Below are 20,553 nucleotides of genomic sequence, written 5' to 3' on the forward strand. Positions count from 1 at the left end.
GAGCGTTCAAATTAGTAGAGGCTAGATCTTGCGCTCACGCATGTTTCTTGGGGGAAAAGAAGAGTCATAATTCACAGCCACTGTCGACATCGGTTTCTCGCCAGCTGGCATTGGCATTTGTGCTGGCTGCGTTGTACCTTCCTCGCGAGCCGGTTCCCGCATGCCGTAAGAGGGGCACACACGTCCATTAGTTGCGAGGGAAGGAAGTAAACTCCAAAGCGGCGCCAATCAAAACCACACTGCTTTTCATTCCATTCGGTTCGACCTGGCTGGATGAGACGCCTCTATCTACGTTAAAGCTATCTAGTAAATGGATTTGCAAATGCTTGTATAATATTTGGTCCCGGGGGACTTGATGGTGCCATGCATAAACCCATTCCTTGAACAATGTATCATAACCACTGGTATACCTGCATCCATAGCACAATAAGCCTCCAAAAACATGCCGAAATCCCCCCGAATCATCAAGCGTGCAACTCCATGATCTTTTCCTCCCATAATTTATTCCTGCCCTACTTCTGATTCCTTTCCACCAATCCTTGAAGGCATCGCCAAGAAACATGTTACGCCGTTCGAGTTTCAAGCTGTAGGGTAGCCATGTTTCAAACCATACTCTTCTTCCCAACCGGCACACTCAGCCTTGATATTTCTGAATTAGCCAATTCAGAGAAATTAAACAGAGTAGTTATTTGTGAGTGTTTGTCTATCCTGGGGACGCATCTGCCCGAGAAAGTCATTAAATTGCGGCATTATCTGCTTGTACTGGTTCAGGACCTAGCATCAAAACGCTGTTAGTCACGTGGATTGGGTCACCGCCGGTGCTGATCGATATATACTTACATGCTGAATGACATCGTGAAGTTCCTGCTTCAATGGATTCTGCAATTCCGAGTCCTCATACTGAGCAACTGCCACAAAGTAATCCAACAACACCTTTTCCATAGCTTGCGGGTTTTGACCCACAATCATAGAAAATCCCTTAAAAGCAGAAGCTTTTTCGTCAGTTGGTTCGATCTTCTTCATTAGGCTTAAGAAGTCCTCGGCAAACGTCGGGAGAGCCGGGCCCAACAACTCCGAATTTTCTATGCCAAGCCGACCCAGAGCAATAGCGGCATTCTCAGCGAGGCTCTTTGGAACGCGAGCGTTGCACATGATCTCAACAAGGTGCTTGAGAAGACCAGGAACCCACTGTGCCATGCCTTTGCCGTGCTGCATGGTAATCTCGCCGAGAGACCAACAGGTGTTGTTGTAAGCTCCAAAACCATCTCCGACCTCGTCGTCCAGCATAGAATCCAAGTCTAGTTGTTTTATGGCGATAGGTAAAATAGATCTCAGGTGTGGCTGCATCAATGGGTATACGTAATTTGCGCAGTCGCCCAATATAGCATATGCAGATTGTCGGACCTCGTCAGCCGGGTCCTCCATGCAGAATGTAAGCAGCTCGAAGAACGGCTGAGGGGATGTCTTGACAAGCTCTGTAGACTTTTCCTCGCCCAAAGCCTGAATAATCGCACTTAGGAGATCAAGACTAGTTACGAGGAAGTCCTTGTCAGGGGTGTCGAGAGCACCATTGCTTGCAGCGGCTAGGCTCTGCTCCAGGTTCATGTGAATGATGTTGATGCATCGTACAAAGATCGGGGGCGCATACGGGGCGAACTCGGGTCCCAGGGCCAAGGCAACATAAGATAGGCACTCCAGGAGTGGAAAAATTTCTCTAGATTGGTCTGAGACGAGGTTGTACCTTTCTGTCAGGGCTGGCATCAACTGGTTCATGAGCTCAGGAGTGGCGAGTAGCGATCCAATACGCTCGGCCAGTGTCTGAACACAATCATAAAGGACATACATGTTCTTGTCCTTGTATTTACCGAAACATCGAACAAACTGTTGAATAATGGGCCCACAATATGGCTCCAGGTGGGAGCCAGCCTTGTATTCAATGTTGGCGAACGCCGAAGCACCGGCGGCTTGGACTTTCTTGTTTTTGTCGAGCATCTTGCGAAGGATACCATCCATGAGTGGCACGAAATATTGCTCTCTCTGGCTCTGTTCCGGCAATTCCGCTGCCCATTCTGAATATCGACCTAGCGTCCAACAGGTGATTTGCCGGACAACAGGTTCGGAGTCTTCCAAGAGAGAGATCAAGTACGGCACAAGCTCCGGAAGATGAGGAACAACAACATCCATGCAGCCCTCTGCAACTGCTCCTAAAGCCAGGACAGCGGCCTCACGGTGTGGCCACTCGTCATGCTTCAAATTCTGAGATAGATAAGGGAAGATGGCCTCGAAGACAGGATTTCGAAAGTCCCGGGCAAAAACATCCAATGCCGCGGCTGAGCATTTTCGAAGCGTCCACCGTTCATCGGGATTCTCATCTCCATCATCTATCTCATCAATCTCGCCTTCCTCCAAGTCATCATCCATGCCAGCAAGCTTTTCATAGGCATTGCCGCCTTCATTTTGGTTCGCCGAGTCGCCATTTGCATTGGTAGTCCTGTTCAAGTTCTTTTTGGCGAATGCTGGCTTGATATCTTGCTCCCTGTCCTCTTCATCCTCATCGTCGGATTCGCCACCAAGAAGAGCAATGTCTTCACCGCTGTAAACCATACATTCCAAGAGGACAGGGATGATTTTGTGCAGATATGGTTGTAGGCCTTGCCACAAATCTTCATGCTCTCCCACAGCAAGCCAAAATTCAGCTGCTTCACAAGCAAGATCTTCGTCATCTCCCTTTTGCTGCGAAATAATATAGTCCACTAAGCCGCCGATATGGGGTTGCAGCTTGTCTGGCCGCCTTTCAACAAGGTGAACAAAGGCGCGGCAAACTTGTCGTCTGACGTCGGGGCTAGTGTCGCTGGAAAGAACGAACAGGTGTTGTAGGAGATCGTCAATGGAGTTGACCATGGCCTGGGAGGCTCTAGGTGTGAAGACATTGATGGCTGTCAAAGCTCCGGCGCGGACCTTGGGATGCGGGCTCTTGGTGGCAGCTATGAGCTGCGGGAGCACAAAGTTCAATGGACGCTGTCCATTGACTTCTCTTAAAAAGACACGAGGATTATCCTCGCATATTTTGGTCATGGCTGACATGGCTCCCTCCTGAGCTTCGTTGGCAACCTGGCCGCTGGTGTTTCCAATCATATCCATCAGTTGGGGTAGCAAATCAGGCCAACTCAGGAGGCCCCCTCTCCGAATGACTTCTGTCGCAATATTTCCAGCATAGTTGCGGACCTGGGGGTTTTTATCTTGCAAGGCCATCGGAACAGCCATCTTGACGAAGTTTAAACTCTCCTCGGGTATGTTCTTCCACTCCGATTTGACATTATTCTTCAGCATGATTCCGGCAGCCGATCGCACGAGGTGGTAGTCAGATTCGCTGCATTGCAAACCATCTGGTGGGTGAGCGCTTGAGAAGAGATATGCAAGATAATTATTAATGTCGGGGGAGCTCTTTGCCTGTTGCAGCATCTAGGCGGGACTCAGTAGCAGTTCACCATGTAAGCAAAGAAGCGAGGAGGTACAGACCACTTCGGCTTGTTTCTGAGCACTCTTGTCAAAGCCGCTCAAGGAGTCTCTGAGGCATGCGGCGAGCTGCCTCAGCGAGTCCTGGGATGGTTGCCACGACATTTCGACGTCTTCAGGAACGAAGAGGTCGAGCCTTGGCGTTTTGTCGGGGACGGGATGGAGCAAAGACTTCTTCTATTGGGCGTGGTTTGGGGGGAGCGCGTCTTGACGAGCATCAGCTTGTTATCTCAGAGGAACAAAGGCGGGCAAAGGGCAGCTAGTGAATGGCATACTCGGTACAGTCAGGTGAGGTGGTAAGGTCAAAGTTTCTGCCCCTCCAGGTAGGACCAGGGTCGTGGGGTAGGCCGGACGAATGCCAGGGTGTCCGTCCGGTATGCGAGAAACAAGCGTTGCTGGAGGAATTGCCAATACGGAGCAGCGGTTGTCAAGAACACCGAGACTTTCGCCTTCCAAGCACCGAAGGGTGGTCAAAACCTGTTTGCGAAGCTGAATGGCGCTTGTTGCAAGCAGTGCCATTTGGTCTGGCGGGGAAGAGCCAACTAGGCATTGAACAAACTTGCGAGTACAACGTTGTGGTGGCGGGGTGCGATAACGATAACCCGGGCATCCATTCTTGGTCAAGGTTGCAGGCTCATTGGCTCAATCCCCTGGCCACACCCATGGTCCAGTCGCCCCTACAGGATTTTATTCATGTCGAGAACCAGGGAAAGCCAGGGCGGCAGCAATTTTTTCAACATTCGGTGGCCTCTGCGGCCAGAACCGGGGTCAGTTCAAAAATGCCCCCACGTCGCATCCACTCGCATTCTTGAAACTCATTGCCCGGGAATTCAAACGGCAACACTTGGAGAAGGCATGTTGAGTCGAGGCTACCCGACACATGGAACTGTACTTGAGCATCCAAAGTTGCAAACACTGCGTTGTCCATATTGAAACCAGCCAATCCTTTAGATTGCCGCTCGGCGGGCGCTTCAGTGTACATCCTCATGACGACGAAACCCAACGCACGCGACCGGCGTATTGTCTTCTCCAATGGCTTCCAAAAACTTGCGTTGTCGAACAATTCTGACCATCACTTGGGTAACTCCCCATTCACCGCCAACGCACCCGCACCGGCAGCTTTTAGTTTATCAACTATCACCGCAACAAGGTTCCTAAACGCTTCCATTTCCTCCTCGACAGCGCCTCCCATCCCCGTGTTGGCGAAGCTCATAGAATTGGTCACATAGACAGGCAACTGTACTCTCCTTGCTAGAAGCTTTGCTAATCGAGTCGTGAATTCGACGCTTGGTTCTGAAGGGAACAGGGTTGTCGAGAGCGGCTGCTTGTCATCAAACCTCTATGTTTAACGTCACCGTTAGCCACATTCAATCAATATATTGCACACAAGGCCGAGGGTTGACAAACATTTGGCAATGCGTAAACAAAGGAGCCCATGGGCTTCGGAGCCGCCAACTCGTCTTGTGTTGCTGTTGTAAGGGACAACACAATGGCCTTGGCTTGGGTGCTCAGGCGAACGTAGATACGCGTGTCCAGAGAGTGGGGGAGGGGCAGTGAGAAGTTGAGGGGTTCATTTTGAATAGCTGCCATCGATGTCTTAAGCCCGTACCAAGGCAAGGAAACTTTAATAAATGCCCCAGGGTTTGTGTGCACAAGAGCTATGACGTGTGTAACCGCTGCTGTTGATCATGGACAAGGTACTCCGTACCCTGTTCGTGGTGTTGAAATGGAAATCTGAAGCCCAAGGTAGATCACATGATTGGCTAGAACCTTAAAGCAGTTGTGCCTGATTGGATCGTGCACGTATCTACAAGCTCCGCTATCTATCCATTCCCCTCCGTGCTTGAAAAAGCACAACCCAAGTCTCGCTCTTCCGCCAATGCCATATTTTCTAGCTTCTCGTTAGTAGACTGAAAATCCCTTCTGAGAGTTTGTATGGCCCGGATACTGCCTGAACTATTTTTACCAAGGCCGCCTCGAACCCAAGCTAGCCGGCCATTGCTGGCGTTGCCATGAGTATCCTGTGACTAGATATCCCAACACAACAAGATGGCGGATCAAGGGGAGCAACTAGCTTCGTCATCTGATACTACTGCCTGGCGCGGCACGGAAGATAGCATGGATGATCCAGAGGAGGTGAAAGTAGTTTTCTATGCTCTCGACTCTTTCTCGTAAGTCCTGCACATGCTATAAATCCTGCCCTCCAATGAGCCAGCTGCATCCTTCATTCTCTCAACAACACCACAATGGTTCTTCATCTGCTATTCATCTTATTTTATTTTTGGCCCATTTGTGACAGGTGAGTTGATACTGACCCCATATCTTTTAGGCAATACCCCAAAGTCGCACACTTTAATGTCACTCACCTCAGACGGCGCTCCTTTTACGCGCTTCCTCAAGCACACTGGAAGATGCTGGCGGCGCCCCCTTTCAATTTTCTTGAAACCCTAGACAGAACAGACGACGCAATAGATGCTAATGCCGAGCTGGCCCGTGCAATCGTAGCCCATGGTTTACGGTCATTCCACAACCTTGCAGCCGTCTCTCCGCAGGGCGAGCCCATGATACCGCTGGAGTGGACAGGCGTAGCCAAGCATGGAGATATTGACAAGGCTCGGAGTACAATCAGACAATTCTACAGGGACTGGACAGCAGAAGGCGCCGTGGAGCGCGACATCTGCTACGGGCCCATCTTGAAGACGCTTGAGCAAGAACGGGCACGCATTGGGGAGGACAGACAGCCGAAAGTGCTGGTGCCAGGCGCAGGACTGGGAAGATTGGTATTTGAGCTGTGCCGCAAGGGATACGAAGCCGAAGGCAACGAGATTTCCTATCACCAACTTCTGGCGTCATCCTACATCTTGAACGAGTGCCAAACGGAAGGGAAGTACACCATATACCCCTGGATACACACCTTCTCCAACCATCTCACCCGAGCGAACCACCTACGGAGCTACAAAGTGCCCGACATTCACCCCGCCACGACGTTGGCCAATACGGCAAACACAGGGAGTATGTCCATGTGCGCCGCCGATTTTCTCTGCCTGTACGCAGATGAGGAGCACAAGGAGTCGTACGATGCTGTCGCGAGCCTGTTCTTCCTTGACACTGCGCCCAATCTGATACGGTATCTGGAAGTCATCCGCCACTGCCTCCGACCAGGTGGTGTTCTCATCAATGTCGGCCCGCTGCTGTGGCACTTTGAGAATCAAGCCCCCGGAAACCATGGGCATGATGACGACGGAGATGGCGAGCACGACTATAATAACTCGTCGGGCATTGCAGACCCGGGGAGCTTCGAGCTGTCCAATGATGAGGTGATGGCATTGCTGGAGAAGCTGGGATTCACAGTGGAGTGGAAACAGACGGGAATAGAGACGCCGTATATCCAAGACAGCGAGAGCATGTTGCACACTGTATATAAAGCCGCAGCATGGGTGGCAAGGAAGCCGAAACAGGAGTGAGGTGACGATCCCATCCCTGTGTGCAAGACTTGACGAGTCGGCAAGCGAAGTGCATGGTGTTTATTTGGGAGGGAATAAAGCGTTGTTGCGTATAAAATTTTAATGCTGGGCACAGCAATAGACGTGGCGAATCACTACGGCGGGCTCACGGTATTTCCAATGACCCGCTGATCATGAATTTTACATTCGCTCATTGCATTGATGTTTTCCGTAACATGCATATCTACAACTTGGAGCTCCCCTCCCCAGGGAAAGCCAACTCCCCTCTCGCCCACATTGCACCTCCATCAATGGCGATAGCCTCGCCGTTGACGTGCGAACCGGCCCTGCTGGCCAAATACACCACCGCACCCGCAATATCCTCCGGCACGCCAAGTCGCCCCATGGGGTTCGTGCTGGCAATCTTGTCGGCGCCGCCCGATATCTCCAAGAGCCCGTTGGACATCTTGCTAGGGAAGAAACCAGGGCAGATGGAGTTTACGGTGATGCCCCTGGGACCCAGCTCGATGGCCAGGTTGCGGCCGAGGTGGATGACGGCCGCCTTGGACGCAGAGTACCCATAGGTGCCCTGCTTGCCAATGGTGCCAATGCCCAAGCCGGCGACGCTGGCCGTGATGATGACGCGGGCGGGGTCCGCGCGAGAAGCGGCCTTGTCCAGCAGCGGCGCAAAGACGCGAACCGTGTTGAAGACGGCCTTGACATTGAGATCCATCACCTTGGCAAAGGCCTCGTCGGGGTGGGTGTCAAAGGCCTGGCCCCAGGTGGCGCCGGCGTTGGCGAAGAGAATGTCCACACGGTCAGTGTGCTTCTTGACCTCTTCCAGCAGGTGCGTCACGCCCTTCATGTTGGCCGAGTCGGCGGGGATGGGGATGGCGACGGCGCCGGGCGAGCGGTTGGGAAGGGCATTGAGGGCTTTGCAGGCCTCGTCGCAGGCGGCGGCTTTGCGGGACGAGATGAAGACCTTGGAGGCGCCGGCTTGGAGGAAGCTTTTGGTGCACCGTTAGCCATTTTCTGTGCCCCCTTTCCCTTTTCCTCGGTGACGAGGCTCAACTTACGCGGATGCGGCGTGTAGTCCGAGACCGCGAGAACCGCCGGTCACCACTGCGACCTTTCCCTTCAGCGAGAAGAGGGATGGGAAATCTGTCAATTGGGCTTCGGCCATGGTTGCTATCTGTTGGCAGTGATGTCTCCGAATGTGTGGAAGAAGAGAGAGGAAAGTTAGAGCAGGGCGAGGGCAGGCTGTTGGGAGGTAGGGTTATATGAAGCCGTAGTGTCGAGCCATGCAACCAAGGTCGGTCCTCGGTCCAAGCCGGGCGCTTGGATCAATGCTAGCCACACTGTTACACGCCTGGGCGGACTTAATCAGGAATGATTACGCTACACAGCTGCGGACAAGACAAACTCCGGAGCTAACGTGCTTGCGTCGACGTTGGGCCGTGGACTGGGAGGAATCGCACCTCGGCGCCTGGAGTTGATGGCTTGATGGGTCTGCATTCTCCAATGACGCATGGCGTTTGTGGGGGAGATGCCGAGGTATTATCAAGACTCAATGCTAATACGGGGCCGCGCGATGTGGGGGATCTAGACCACTTCAACCAGCCACATCAATTGAGAAACTGCTCCGTAGCCATGTAGGGTATTTCTAGACTGAGTTGTTGGCCGTCTCGGATGCAGGGTTGAGGCCATTCTTATAGAATGACAGCCAAGTAATGTAATCAATTTATAAGCCAGACTAATAACCAAGTTGCCAACAAAGGAGACGTGCAAGGAGGCCACGGGGCTTCCACTAGAAACAAATCGACGTCAAGCATTACATGGTCATTGCATGGAGAAAGAGGGACGAGATATACCTGTTGCATCTTGGTAGCTGTATTCTGCGACTGGCATGCGCTGTATCATCGTAATATGGTGTTGTTACCACCTATTTGTGTACTGTTCCTCCACGGTAGGAAAATAAAACACGAAAACAAGTACCCTAAAGATAGCAGGGAAGAAATGGCATAGGAAAAGAATAGAGGAAGAAGATGCTGATGAGTAGAACATTAAAGATGAAACCCTAAAGGGTTATCGCCGTTTGCCTCCATGACGTGTTGCTCTCTACCTAAATGTAGAGCTGTACTCTGTTCAAACTGACCCTTTATGTGCCCGGGTTGAAGAATAAGTGGAACGAAAGAAAAATTGAAAGAGAATTGAGCGAAAAACCTGAACAAGCCTCCGCATTCTTGTCTGATGCTACCCAAAATCATCTTCAATGAGATATCCCCACTCCTATAAGCAGCCTACTGTTTTAAAGGCTGCAAGACGGAGGAGAAATCCCCACAGCATGGATATAAGCCGGCCATTGCACGGCTGGGAGAGGAACGTATTTGTGCTTTGCGATAAGCCCAAAACCATATCGCGTCGAGAGATGTGGTAAAGAGTAGGAGAAAAAACGTGTCTGTGAGCCGAAGCAGGAGTATGAGTCGAGTGGACCGCAAAGCCCACTCTATCTCTCATGCTTTGGATGTCGGTGGTGGACCTTTTGGTCCCAACATTGATTGACGGCTTCCTCAACAATTTGCCAGCTATTTTGCGCAACATATCCAATGAAAAAAACACTGACGTTGTGTTCAATAGTGACCAGCTTGGAATAGTTAACGCGCGACTCTCTAGAAAGCCTCTCACCATCTTCGGTGAGGTGAACCTGAACGGCCTGAAATCCTAGCCGAGGCTCACCTTCGACCTGGCGAGGTCTCTGGCCTGCTTCGTAAACGATTCCATGCTTGTTGGGTTTAACACCAGACTTCTTACAGCCTCTGCCGCCATAGGTGAGAATCGGGCTATGGAATATTAGCACTTTGCCCCGCTATGCTAGAATTGGGCTGTACAAGGCCAGGCGGCTGAGTACTCACACGCAGGTACAATGCCCATGGTCATTTGCGATCACGATGAAGCGGCGAAATCCTATATGGAATTTCGCACCATATTTGTTCTGTATCTCTTGCTTCCCAGAAACACTGGGATGTTTTAGACCGTCCGTGGATCCTTTCGGTTCGGACCACAGCACCTTGAAGATCTAGGGGTTGGGGATATATCAGTATTTTTTTGCTATTTTCTGGTTATACTTGCACACGAGAACTCACCGCTCCAGGGTCGAATTTATTTGAGTGTTCAACCCGGTACCCTAGCGATATACGGCATGAGCGATATAGACATGTATGTGGGTCATAAGTCCCTTACTCGGATCAATTGTTTCAAGTTCATCTCCAGTTTCTGCGGCAATGTGGTTCCGAGGAGTGGAAGCGCCGTCATCCTCTTGCTCATAGGCTGTATTGCTATTATTAGACTCAGGTCGGGAGATAAACATGTTCGTGTAAGGAAGAGGCAATTTGGACGTACTTTGTGATGAAACAGAGTAATTCAAGTCTGACGGGCCGGCCGCAGCCGGACCCATGCCATATGTGAGGTTTTGGATATCATCGTAGCCTCGTGGCAGCGGCTGTTGAGTATGAGTCGTAGCATAGCCAGAGCCCTGGGTAGCTGTGGCGAGAGTTAGTAATGCTTGGACGCAAGTACTGATGCTGAGCTGCCAGGTACCTAGGAAGGTAGACGCTGCCTGCTCAAAACGACTTACATGCGTAAGATGCCTCCGCTGTCTGGTAGCCCCCTGGGATGACGTATTTCCGCGTATCGTATGAGTCTGCTCTGGTAAGCATCGATGACAGCACGTCGTTTGTTGATGGTCATAGATCTTACATTGTGACTGTGATTGATCATATGAGGGGGGATGGGAGCTCTGTTGCGGAGCAGTGGAAGAGCTTCCATGGCCGTGAGAAGACGCCGAAGCTGAAGAGCTTCCATACCCTTTACGATAAGAAGAAGTCTTATCATGTGAGTAATGTTTGCTGCTGCTGCTGCTGCTGCTCTTCTCCTTTGATGACCTGTCCTTGTCTTTGCTTTTCGACTTGGATGTTTTGGACCGTTCCTTGTCTTTGTGACTAGCTACAACATAGTTCTCTACAAGTCCAACAGGGCATGTTGTCAGTTTCAAGAGTCATTCAGAAGCGAGGGCGTGGAGATATGGTGACTTGGCAAAGGTGTCCGACACCGAAAGCACTTCACTTGATGAACTAACCTGGTGAATCGGGTGGCTGCTGTTCGTAGCTCGAGGAAGAGGGAGAGAGGCTGGTGCTTCCTAGGCCTTGAGTTATTCCCGCAACATCCCCAGACTCGCGAGGCGTATCATAGTTGTAATCATAATCTAAATTTCCTGCTAGTGGTTTAGCAATCAAGTCGAATAAGGCAATGACCCAAATTGGGTATCCCACCGTTTATGTCCTGCCGAACACGATACATAAACTGTTGTCCCTCATCGTAGGCCCAATCCGACCAAGCGCTCCATGTGTCCATCGTGACGCCGGGGTAGCTAACATATGGAAAGGCTCTCGGCCGATATGGTGCCCGTGTCTGATGTGCAAGTATTCACGAGGGCGCTTTTCAAGAACAGGGCGAGTCACAAGCACGAGGCGCGCCAGGAAGGCGAGTATCAGCAACAAATACCACAACCTATCCTAGGACGGCCAAGAGGGGTTCTTGTAGGATGGGGGATTCAAAGCATGGGCGGGTGCGGCTCAAAGGCTCAAAGTGGAGGAGGCTATAAGCAACTGAAGCGACAGCCTCCCAGTTGCTGCTGCGACAAACGGGTGAGCTGGCTTGGGGCACAACACCAGATAGCGAGGATCCCACGCCGCACGGGTCGTAAATTCGTCTCAAAGAACTATTACATTGCCGCCAGACGTGCGTGGGTAGGCCGTGGGCCAATGTCCCCCCCTCTCTGGCGTTTTCTGCGCACGCGGCGGCGGTGCCCATGCAGCCGCGTCTCTGGGTTGGTTGGCATCTGACGGTGCTGCATCAAGTGGGTTGACGGCATCTCCAACACACGGATAGGATAACAAAACTAGCATAGGTCAGGATAAGCTACCACGGAGTGGAGTGCAGGAAGCGGACAGAATGGTCGCGCACGCGTCGGCCTTCAGACCCAGCTTGGGACCCAGATTCACTAGAGGTTGCGTGTTTTGCCATGAAGTTATACCATGGGTGTACGGAGTAACCACTCGGAAGGTCATGCCTACTGCTCCGGTCAGCTCACTAACCAGTCAGCAAGTCATCCACAGGACAGCGCTGGAGATGTGTTTCTCATTGTGGGCAGGCCGTTGGCGTTCCATGAAGAGCAAGGGACAGCAGCGGTTGGCCATAGTGGCAGACTCCATCGACCTGCTGTGTCAAGTCCACAATGCACTTCAATGTTGTACACCGGCAAACATGAGCACACAATGCGCGCCTGGATCTGAGTGACACAGCGTCTTGTATTGGACCAACTGGGCCCATTGTCCGCGGCGTGGGAGTTGATGGTGGGCAGTCATCCCAGGCGCACTCCTAAATGGTTGCGCATCCCGCATTAATATCCAGCCCTGATCGGCCTGACAACATTGAAAGTGAAACATATTATATGGGACTGTGACTCAACTGTCAGCTCTCACACCAGGAATCCTAGGCAACCGCCAGACAGACGAAGCAATTGTGAAGGCACATCCGACAGAGCCTCAATATTCTCCCACACAGCTCTGGCGCCGGCTCAGATGAGGACACGTTGGCGTGCTTGAGCGCGTAAGCGGAGGGAGGTGCGGGCGGGCATTGCACCAGCGCTAGATTTGCGATTCCGTACGGTACAATGAAAATGAGAAACGAGTCGACGGATCGCAGCCTGACCAGGTATACCCACGTCCAGTTGCAGGAGAATCCGCAGCTCTACGGAGTAGTGCAGCTTAGCAACGGAGAAGGGAACTCGAAACGGCGACTAAGAGGATCATGAACAGGCTTGGGAGGTGACGGCCCGGCCTGGCACTGCTGGGTCCCAGGTGCCAGCTGGCCCCCTCCTCCTCATCATCTGCACATCGCGTGAGTGGCTCCTTCCCTACGAGTTGGCCGAAGCTGCCTTGAAGGCCCGTTCCGTTGGCTCCTTCCTCCCCTGTGGCGCCTTGGTGGCGGGAGACCCACAACCCGTGCACCCATAACCATCCCCTTAGTGGACAGACGCTGGACAGACGCTGGACCGACGCTCCCGCGTCTCAGCGCCCCTGTTTCCCATCGGTGCATCATGTCCATGATCACGCCCATGATGCACCAGTCAACCTCGGGGCCGTCGAGTGGTCTATGTCCGTCTGTTTGTCCAGCGCGAGGCCGAGTGCCCTCTGGGCTCTTTTGCGCTGGATACTCTGTACATGTAGGAATTCTGGGGCACCGCTGCAATCAGGCGTGCATGAGGAGCCCGTCCGGGGAGCATCAGAATCGCGGCTGGACATGGGGGCTGTGACCGGGACTGCAGCATTCTCTCGCCCGAAACGAGCTGCCCTTGTCTTTCACTTTCGTTTTTGTCGTCCGACCATGGATGGCCTCGTGTCACAGATACAGACACAATAAACACTTTGTGCAGAGACATGGATGTGCCCTGGGTGTGCCATTCCCGGGCCTCCTAGCATTATTACCACACGCACTCTGATTTCACACTCCTCTCACTGGTCTGTCGTTTTCTCTGCATCCAATCCCCACGTATCAACGAAGACATGGACCAGTCTGTGAGCCCTGCCCTGCCCTCCCTGGTACACTGGAATTTCTTGCTCTGTTTGGAGTAACGAGTGCGCTGGGCCTGTCTTGTCGCAAGGCTGTGTGCTGGCTTGGAGCTGACGAGGAGGCCTAGGTGCCAAAGCTGTAGCACAATCAACAAAGCAAAGCTTGACCGAGCTCTGTCACAGTCCGTCCGACGAATATCAGCGCCCGTCAAGGGGCGGGCAAAAGGGTGCCCGACGGAGGCGAAGCTCACACCTTCTTATTTAAGGAGTTTCTTCGTTGCGAGCCCAGCGGGAACGAGCAGCGCCGACGAGAACAAGCGACAGACGACTCTTGAGACCTGCCAACGTCCATACTGAACAGCGATTCGACTCACGGAGTATTTGCCATCCTCGAGTCTGACCCTTCCTGTCTCGGCCTTGTTCGCGAGGCTCGAATGCCTTCATTCCAGGCAAGGCATGGCCGCTGCCCATTGCTGACGCAGTCTCCCTGCTCAGTACGAGGTGCAGCAGCAACAGAAACATCTGATTCAGAAACATTCGATAGTCACCATCTTTCATCATGCAGTCTGCCACCTTTCGAGGCTTCGCTGCCTCGACTCGACATCACGACATAGATGTAGCGGCCTCGGATCATGCTGTCCAGTCTGACATGTCTGCTAGTACAGATCGATTGATGGAAAAGCTGGCGACCACGGCCTCTTCGCGTGATGACGATGATATGAAGGGAAGTGATAGTTGGAACTTACATAGCGACGCATCGACGGTCTCGAGCAGAGTTACTACGCCCGATCCACAACCACCGCCAATATCACGACCACCACTGTCTTCTCGTACAACCCAGACTCATACTCCTCATGTCAGCAGAACGCCTGCGATACCTATTCCCGGGGCCCTGCCGCCGCCGCCTCCTCCTCCCCGTCATCGCGATCCTCAATACTTTCAACAATTTAATCAGCCTCGCCAAGTTTCTGAGTTTTCCCGCAACCCTGCGCCAGGCCCAAATATTGGTACGGACGGTTCGTATTGTCTTTCCGCAGGCGAAATCCCTCACTGCCAGACTAACATACTACTTAGAGGAAACACATGCCTTGTCGCAATCCTTTCCTCCACCAGATGGCTTTTGCTGTGATCGAGCTCCTCAGGCCCCCCTGCCGCACGCTTTCCCGCCGCCGCCGAGGTTCCTTGCGTCAAAATTAGACGCAAACCACCAAAGATTTTCATTACCGGCAACGCACAGAAACTCACGACAACAATCAGAAAGCAGTACAAACGTCTTGTTCCGGCAGTATCCGACCCCGAGCATCACGGGGTCTACTGAGAGCCCTATGCAAGGTCCCAGCTGCTCCAGTCAAGTCTTCAACAAGACCCTACAGTTCATACCGTGGCCTGACACCAGTAAAGAAGCATCGAGCTCTGAATATAGCTCTCAGGAGGACACTTTTGCATATCGAAATGCTAGGCAATTCCCCCCTCAGCTTCCAGCTCAACCCAATCACCATTTATCAACGAGACGAAACAGGTCATTCGCCACAAACCGAATCACAAACTGGGTATCTGAGTATGAAAAGTCACACGGTCCTGCTAGGTTACGGCGCCAAGAAGCGACCACGCCTGCATTATCTGATCTCCTCGAATCTGAAGCTGCAAGGTCCCAGTCATCCGCTGTTTCATCGCACGCCGCGGTGGAACACTTGTGGAAGCAACTAAAGCAGAAGAGGGCAAAATTGCAAGACATAAGGAAACATATGACACAACGACGACAAGAGCTACGGAATTTACGGCTTCGAAAGGATGATGCTGACAATGCATTTATGGCTGTTCTGCGTCCTTTGCTAGTGAGCCAACGGAGCGACGTCTTGTCATCATCTCTCAAAATCCTTGACAGCCGTATGGCTGCAATGCTGAAACTGAGGGAGGAATATCATTTCAGCGAAGCGAGCTATGAAAGCCTAGAGCTGGACCTGGACGAGGAGGAGCAGGAGCTCAGTGGACTTGAGACCAAGTTTTTCAGCATCTTAGCTGCGGGACAAGATTGCCACGCAGAACAGTCTGAGCCGACTCGTACAAGCACTGCCGACACAACCCTCGACGCTGATGCAGAAACTCCGTACTGCCTCATTGGTATATCTGCTGACAAGACTTTGGAAGATGTTCACCCCCTGTATCACAAATTTTCGACTGCTGTTGGCAATTTGGAGAATGCAAAGGAGGAATATGAGGATTTATTGTTTATGAACTCTGATTTCGAAAAGGATCGAGCCCTGAGAGAAGGGACAGGCCGAAACATAAATCGGGACGCCGAAGAGTTCTTTGCCGAGCTGCCAAACCAGAAATCGCGAATGGAGGGTGTCATCAACGCGCTTGAAAGCGAAGTACAGCGACTGAGACTGCTATGTGAGGAGAAGGGGGCCATGAAGAAGTTCTTGCCCCTACAAATGTCTTACTTGTTGAACCCTGATATGGTATATGAGGACATGGAGCTTGAAGACACTCGAGACATTCTTAAAAAGTACACAACTGCAAAGCATCCGCGCTATTCCGAGCTACTCGCCCAGAAGAGTCACTTGCTGGGGGGCCCAGTGCCACTCACGGCGAAACAAGCCTTATCGGCCGTATTTGGTCTGCCGTATAACGACCCCCTCAAAAGCCAAAAACAACAGCTTGCCGCAAAGGAATATGCGATTGAGACTCTGGTTCAAAGCTACGACTCTGACAGCAAGGCGGATCTGGTTAACCGCTGGATACTCCAACAGCTGAGGCAGTCCCCCGTGAACGCGCTACTCCTGCAGTCTGTTTTTGGCTCAGAATGCGGGCTCAAAGTTCGGGATTACTGGCGATGGCAGTGCGATGTCCTCTATTACTGGTGGCGAGATGATACTATGTCGCCAGGCGAAGTGATGGACAAGAACTACGGTAGCGACATGTCAGAATATTCTGTGCGCCAAGGAAGTCCCCAGAGGTCCAGAGCCGCGTCCGATGGCGAACTTCAATTCAATCCGACACTGAAATCACCTCGACATGTCAAAAGCAGTGATATCCTGCGATCCAACTGACAAACACTTTGCACACGACGCTCGTCGTGGCACGCAGCATTGTCCAACCTAACCAAACTCTGACTTATCGGTCATATGGACAAACTTGACCGGGGGCTTCAACCTCCACATCCTCATGGCTAGCTTGATTCTCACGGCTAGACTCACTTAGATTCCATGAAAAGTTTTCTTTTTCAAGCGTTCTGATTACCTAAAACTGTACAGCCCCAAGTCTGGAAACCACAGGACACGAATTGGCGAGCTGGAGAAACGGGCAGCATGCAACACGTGCCAAATCTTGATACCCCATTGTTTACGGTACGGTTGCTTAGAACTGGTTATATTCATTCTTTTCTTTTCTTTTTTTGTAGTCATTTTTGTCGTCATTTTTGTCGTCATTTTTCTTGTCTGTTTTTCTCTGTTGTAATTTTGCTGGAGACCTGAGATGTGCGGTCCTGTACCACGCTCAAAAGCTTTGTTTCTATTTCATATGCTTTTCCTTTCTTTTCCTTTCTTTTCTTTTCTTTTCTTTTCCTTTCAAAGGTGTGAAAGCACGGTCCGTCATCCGCGATGACAGATACGGTAGATTGAAATGGGTGTTTTAAGGATGAAAAACCTGTAGATCAAATTGATCCTGTTTTTGTACTGTGCCATACATACACCACCATACGGCACCTGTCGTGTTTACCCGCAGCCTCGCATGATTACACATGCGCACATTTCGCACGGCTTGAGCGAGCAGCTCCAGCCCTCGATTGAGGCACATGTACCCAACTCTCGACGGCATCCACGTCTCCCGCCCTCACGCCACTCACCCACCCTCTTCATCTGGTGTTGGTGTGTATTGGTTCCCGCTTCCGCGGTCGCAGCCCAAGCCCATCACATCTAAGTGCTGGAAGCACCCGGGTAAGATGGTACAGCTCCGCCGAGGATTGCCGTTCTCGGGTATCTCCCGGAGAAATTATGCGCGAATCATGTCTCGATAACATGTGACATCTCGCATGCACCATGTTCGCCGTAGTCGCAGATTAGTGTGTCAATTTTGGACTTTCAGGCAAGTGACGATGTTGATGAGGCCGGCGTTGCGGGTTGCTTGAAGAAGCCTCGAACAAGCCTCGAACACGAGTCTCTTGGGCTCGACGAGCCGAGGGACTTGGTGTGGTATGATTGGGATTCAGCGATTTCGATTACTGGAATCTGAGATGCTGGCTTTCAATTTGCTCGACGGAGCTATATTGTGAGTTCCTTGGCCCGTCCACACAGAGCGGTATGCTGGCTAGTTGGCACTCTACCAAGTTGCTTGCTGAGGACCCCTGGGTTTGTTCCTGCTGTAGGCTGGCTCGGTGGCAACCAAAATGTTCAATGTTGACTGTATAGTGCAAGAATACCGGAAGCGTATGCACCTTTAGCACCGTCTTGGGCCGGGCTCTCTGCACTTACGTTGGGCAGTAGGTGGCATTGGGCTGTGCAAAGGAGGGTGGTGAAGGTGGCCCCCTCGGGATGGAATTTGTTACGAGACTGACAGAATTCAGCGCCTAGGCTGCCAAATTTACAACGAGGATGGGTCATTTTCTCCTTCCTCTTCTACATACGTCGTTTGTTACTATGACTGTATGATGGAATGCGTTTATCGGTGTCGGTGGTGTATTTGAAGACGAGACTTTGCAGTGCCGCGTTGGGGATTGGAATGGATGGAAAGACGCTTTTGTATGGCTACCTTGGTTCATGTAGTCATGTTTAGTGAGACCGGAATACCATCACATCGATAGACGCACCGCGCGGCTTGCCCAACAGTGGAATGAGTAGGTTACGCGTTGGTCTTAAAAGAGGACGGCGATAAAGTCAAGGTTTCCGTGATGTTTTGCCACGTAGAGATCTGATACGGTTTACCACGAGAGGAAGCCGGGATTTGGCGGGGCAGATGATATGCAAGGTGTGAACAGTTGTTGATTAAGTATGAAATCAGGGGCTTGGGACCTCAACGCGCTCAGGAGCATCGTCCCATCCATGGGCCAGCTTTGTTTGACTTCACTTGTCACAGGGGCTAGCTTTGGATGTCCGAAACGCCGTATGTCCTGGTTGTACCATGGACTTTACACAAATTCGTAGCATGGTGAAGCAGCAAATGCGTGGAGTATATTGAGGTAGTAGGCGGGCGGTAACATGTAGGTATTCAATAATCCATGATCAACTTCCCCAGACCACAAACTCGTTTCCATGTCCCACCGAGACCAATGATCCATCATAGAGTTACACATTTGCGGTGGCTTGATACAGAAAGAGCACCTCCAGATTGAATTCTACTTGCCAAAACATCGCCATCCATTTTGCGGTTCGTCGGTTGTTTTCGGCGAGGTCCCCCACCAAGACCATATTGACCAGCGACGAGGCGGCGGCTTTGACTCTGGGGTCGATTTCGATCTCGAGGCAGTCTTCCCGGCTGCACCATCACACTTCTTGCAGGCTGCCTCCTTGCCATGGGTCCTCTTGGGGCAGGACTTTTGCCCGCACGGAGTGACTTCGACGGGTGCGGTTGGCTTGTGCATGGAGGCCCGAAGTGACGATTTTCCATTGTTTGATTCCGTCGATGGCGGCCCTGGCTTTGATACCGGAGGCTTTGACGGCGGACCCGGCTTCGAGTGCCCATGAGGTAGAGCATGTGATGGCGAGGACCCGTGTACGGCAGGTAAACTCGCCTGATTGTGGTGTCTGGCCAGCGCAGAATCATGGGTCGAGGCGGCTCGATGACTGCGATGTGGTCTTGCATCTGAGCTCTTTGTATGGGATCTAGTCGAATGATCTGAGCCCTTTGTATGGGATCTAGTCGAATGCGTGGATGGACGTCTGTGTTTGCTGCTTCGTTTTCGCCTAGGTTCGATGGGCGATATGAAGCAGTTGTACCCTAGCATTGGGGGAAACATGGCTGCGAATTTGTCGTCGGGGTTGCTCGACTAGTGAAAGTGACAAGACAGGCGACGAGGGCGATGAGCACAGCCGTGCCAGAGGATACGTAATCAGGGCAAGTTGGTAGAAGTGAGTATGATAAAAATATTCTGCTGTAGGGAACACAACCACTGCTTCGGGCTCTTCTTGATGACGGAATGCCAGTCGCGAAGAGACACAAGCAGTGGAGGAGCAAGGACAGGAGAATACGCCGCAACCCGTATCGGCTCCAAGAAAGAGGTTTGGTTCTTGCTATTTTTTGACAAAATTCAGCATCAACCCACCTTCCCCAGGATTGGACGGCAATGTCGAGTGTGAAGCAAGTCGGGGAAGCCTCGCACTGCATCTTAATCGTGGCTTCCCTTTGTTCTTTGCGTCAGCTTTGATCCAAGTACCTAGGTAGTGGGTATTAGAGTGCTGCAGAGCGAGAAAGAGTCAATCAAAACCGGCATTGAACAGCCCAGACGTCGTCTCATGGCTGCAGCATGCTGCCGTGAACTGCTGCGACTTGGGCGCTGTGTCGTGAGTTGTGACCGTCTGCCGCCATCATTCTTCGGCGCGAAGCGCAAATTGGGACAAGTTGCTGGTCGATTTCGGCATCAAAGCAAAACAAGTTGACCCTCTCGCGGCTCGCGTCTCCCACCTGAAGCCATCATGCCGCCCGTGCATAGCAAATTCCACCCACACAATCGTAGAGGTCCCGGTCCCGGTCCCGGTCTCGATTCCCGATGAGTTGATGGCGAGTTCACCAAGTCCGACATGCACAGAACCAACGTGAAGACAACTCGGAAAAGTAATGGGAGAATTGTTCTAGTCTTTCTCGGTCTCATCCCATGGATGCAACGGAGACGCGGTGTGTAGAGTCTGAGAAATGACACATTGGTCACTGATTGCGTAGTGAAGATGGTTCTGGTGCGAAATCGCCGCTCTGACTCACCAGAGTCACCGACTCACCACCCGCCCACCGAGTAGCTTGACCGGTGGCGGAAC

The 20,553-nt window shown here is 52.0% G+C and overlaps 6 protein-coding genes across 6 annotated transcripts; 2 read left to right on the forward strand and 4 right to left on the reverse strand.

Annotated features, from left to right (window-relative positions):
- Positions 1-672: 672 nt before the first annotated feature.
- Positions 673-3,621, reverse strand: MAA_03290 (importin beta-2 subunit; the record flags this gene model as incomplete). The annotated part of the gene is made up of 3 exons (XM_007821288.2): positions 673-774; positions 841-3,462; positions 3,520-3,621. The coding sequence occupies 3 exons, from the start codon at positions 3,619-3,621 to the stop codon at positions 673-675; spliced, it is 2,826 nt and encodes a 941-aa protein (XP_007819479.2).
- A 967-nt stretch (positions 3,622-4,588) lies between these two features.
- Positions 4,589-5,106, reverse strand: MAA_03289 (uncharacterized protein; the record flags this gene model as incomplete). The annotated part of the gene is made up of 2 exons (XM_007821287.1): positions 4,589-4,855; positions 4,924-5,106. The coding sequence occupies 2 exons, from the start codon at positions 5,104-5,106 to the stop codon at positions 4,589-4,591; spliced, it is 450 nt and encodes a 149-aa protein (XP_007819478.1).
- Positions 5,107-5,565: 459 nt separating this feature from the next.
- On the forward strand, positions 5,566-6,980 carry MAA_03288 (N2227-like protein; the record flags this gene model as incomplete). Its single annotated transcript, XM_007821286.1, has 2 exons — positions 5,566-5,687; positions 5,888-6,980. The coding sequence occupies 2 exons, from the start codon at positions 5,566-5,568 to the stop codon at positions 6,978-6,980; spliced, it is 1,215 nt and encodes a 404-aa protein (XP_007819477.1).
- A 223-nt stretch (positions 6,981-7,203) lies between these two features.
- MAA_03287 (uncharacterized protein) lies at positions 7,204-8,142 on the reverse strand (the record flags this gene model as incomplete). The annotated part of the gene is made up of 2 exons (XM_007821285.1): positions 7,204-7,966; positions 8,036-8,142. The coding sequence occupies 2 exons, from the start codon at positions 8,140-8,142 to the stop codon at positions 7,204-7,206; spliced, it is 870 nt and encodes a 289-aa protein (XP_007819476.1).
- Positions 8,143-9,465: 1,323 nt separating this feature from the next.
- On the reverse strand, positions 9,466-11,369 carry MAA_03286 (uncharacterized protein; the record flags this gene model as incomplete). Its single annotated transcript, XM_007821284.2, has 9 exons — positions 9,466-9,799; positions 9,872-10,035; positions 10,103-10,143; positions 10,200-10,286; positions 10,359-10,499; positions 10,594-10,659; positions 10,716-10,961; positions 11,095-11,229; positions 11,288-11,369. 9 exons carry the CDS (start codon positions 11,367-11,369, stop codon positions 9,466-9,468), a joined length of 1,296 nt encoding a protein of 431 aa, XP_007819475.2.
- A 2,778-nt stretch (positions 11,370-14,147) lies between these two features.
- Positions 14,148-16,641, forward strand: MAA_03285 (uncharacterized protein; the record flags this gene model as incomplete). The annotated part of the gene is made up of 2 exons (XM_007821283.1): positions 14,148-14,604; positions 14,663-16,641. The coding sequence occupies 2 exons, from the start codon at positions 14,148-14,150 to the stop codon at positions 16,639-16,641; spliced, it is 2,436 nt and encodes an 811-aa protein (XP_007819474.1).
- Between the last annotated feature and the right edge of the window lie 3,912 nt (positions 16,642-20,553).

Source organism: Metarhizium robertsii (genome assembly GCF_000187425.2).
Source record: "Metarhizium robertsii ARSEF 23 chromosome Unknown MAA_Scf_3, whole genome shotgun sequence".
NCBI lineage: Eukaryota > Fungi > Ascomycota > Sordariomycetes > Hypocreales > Clavicipitaceae > Metarhizium > Metarhizium robertsii.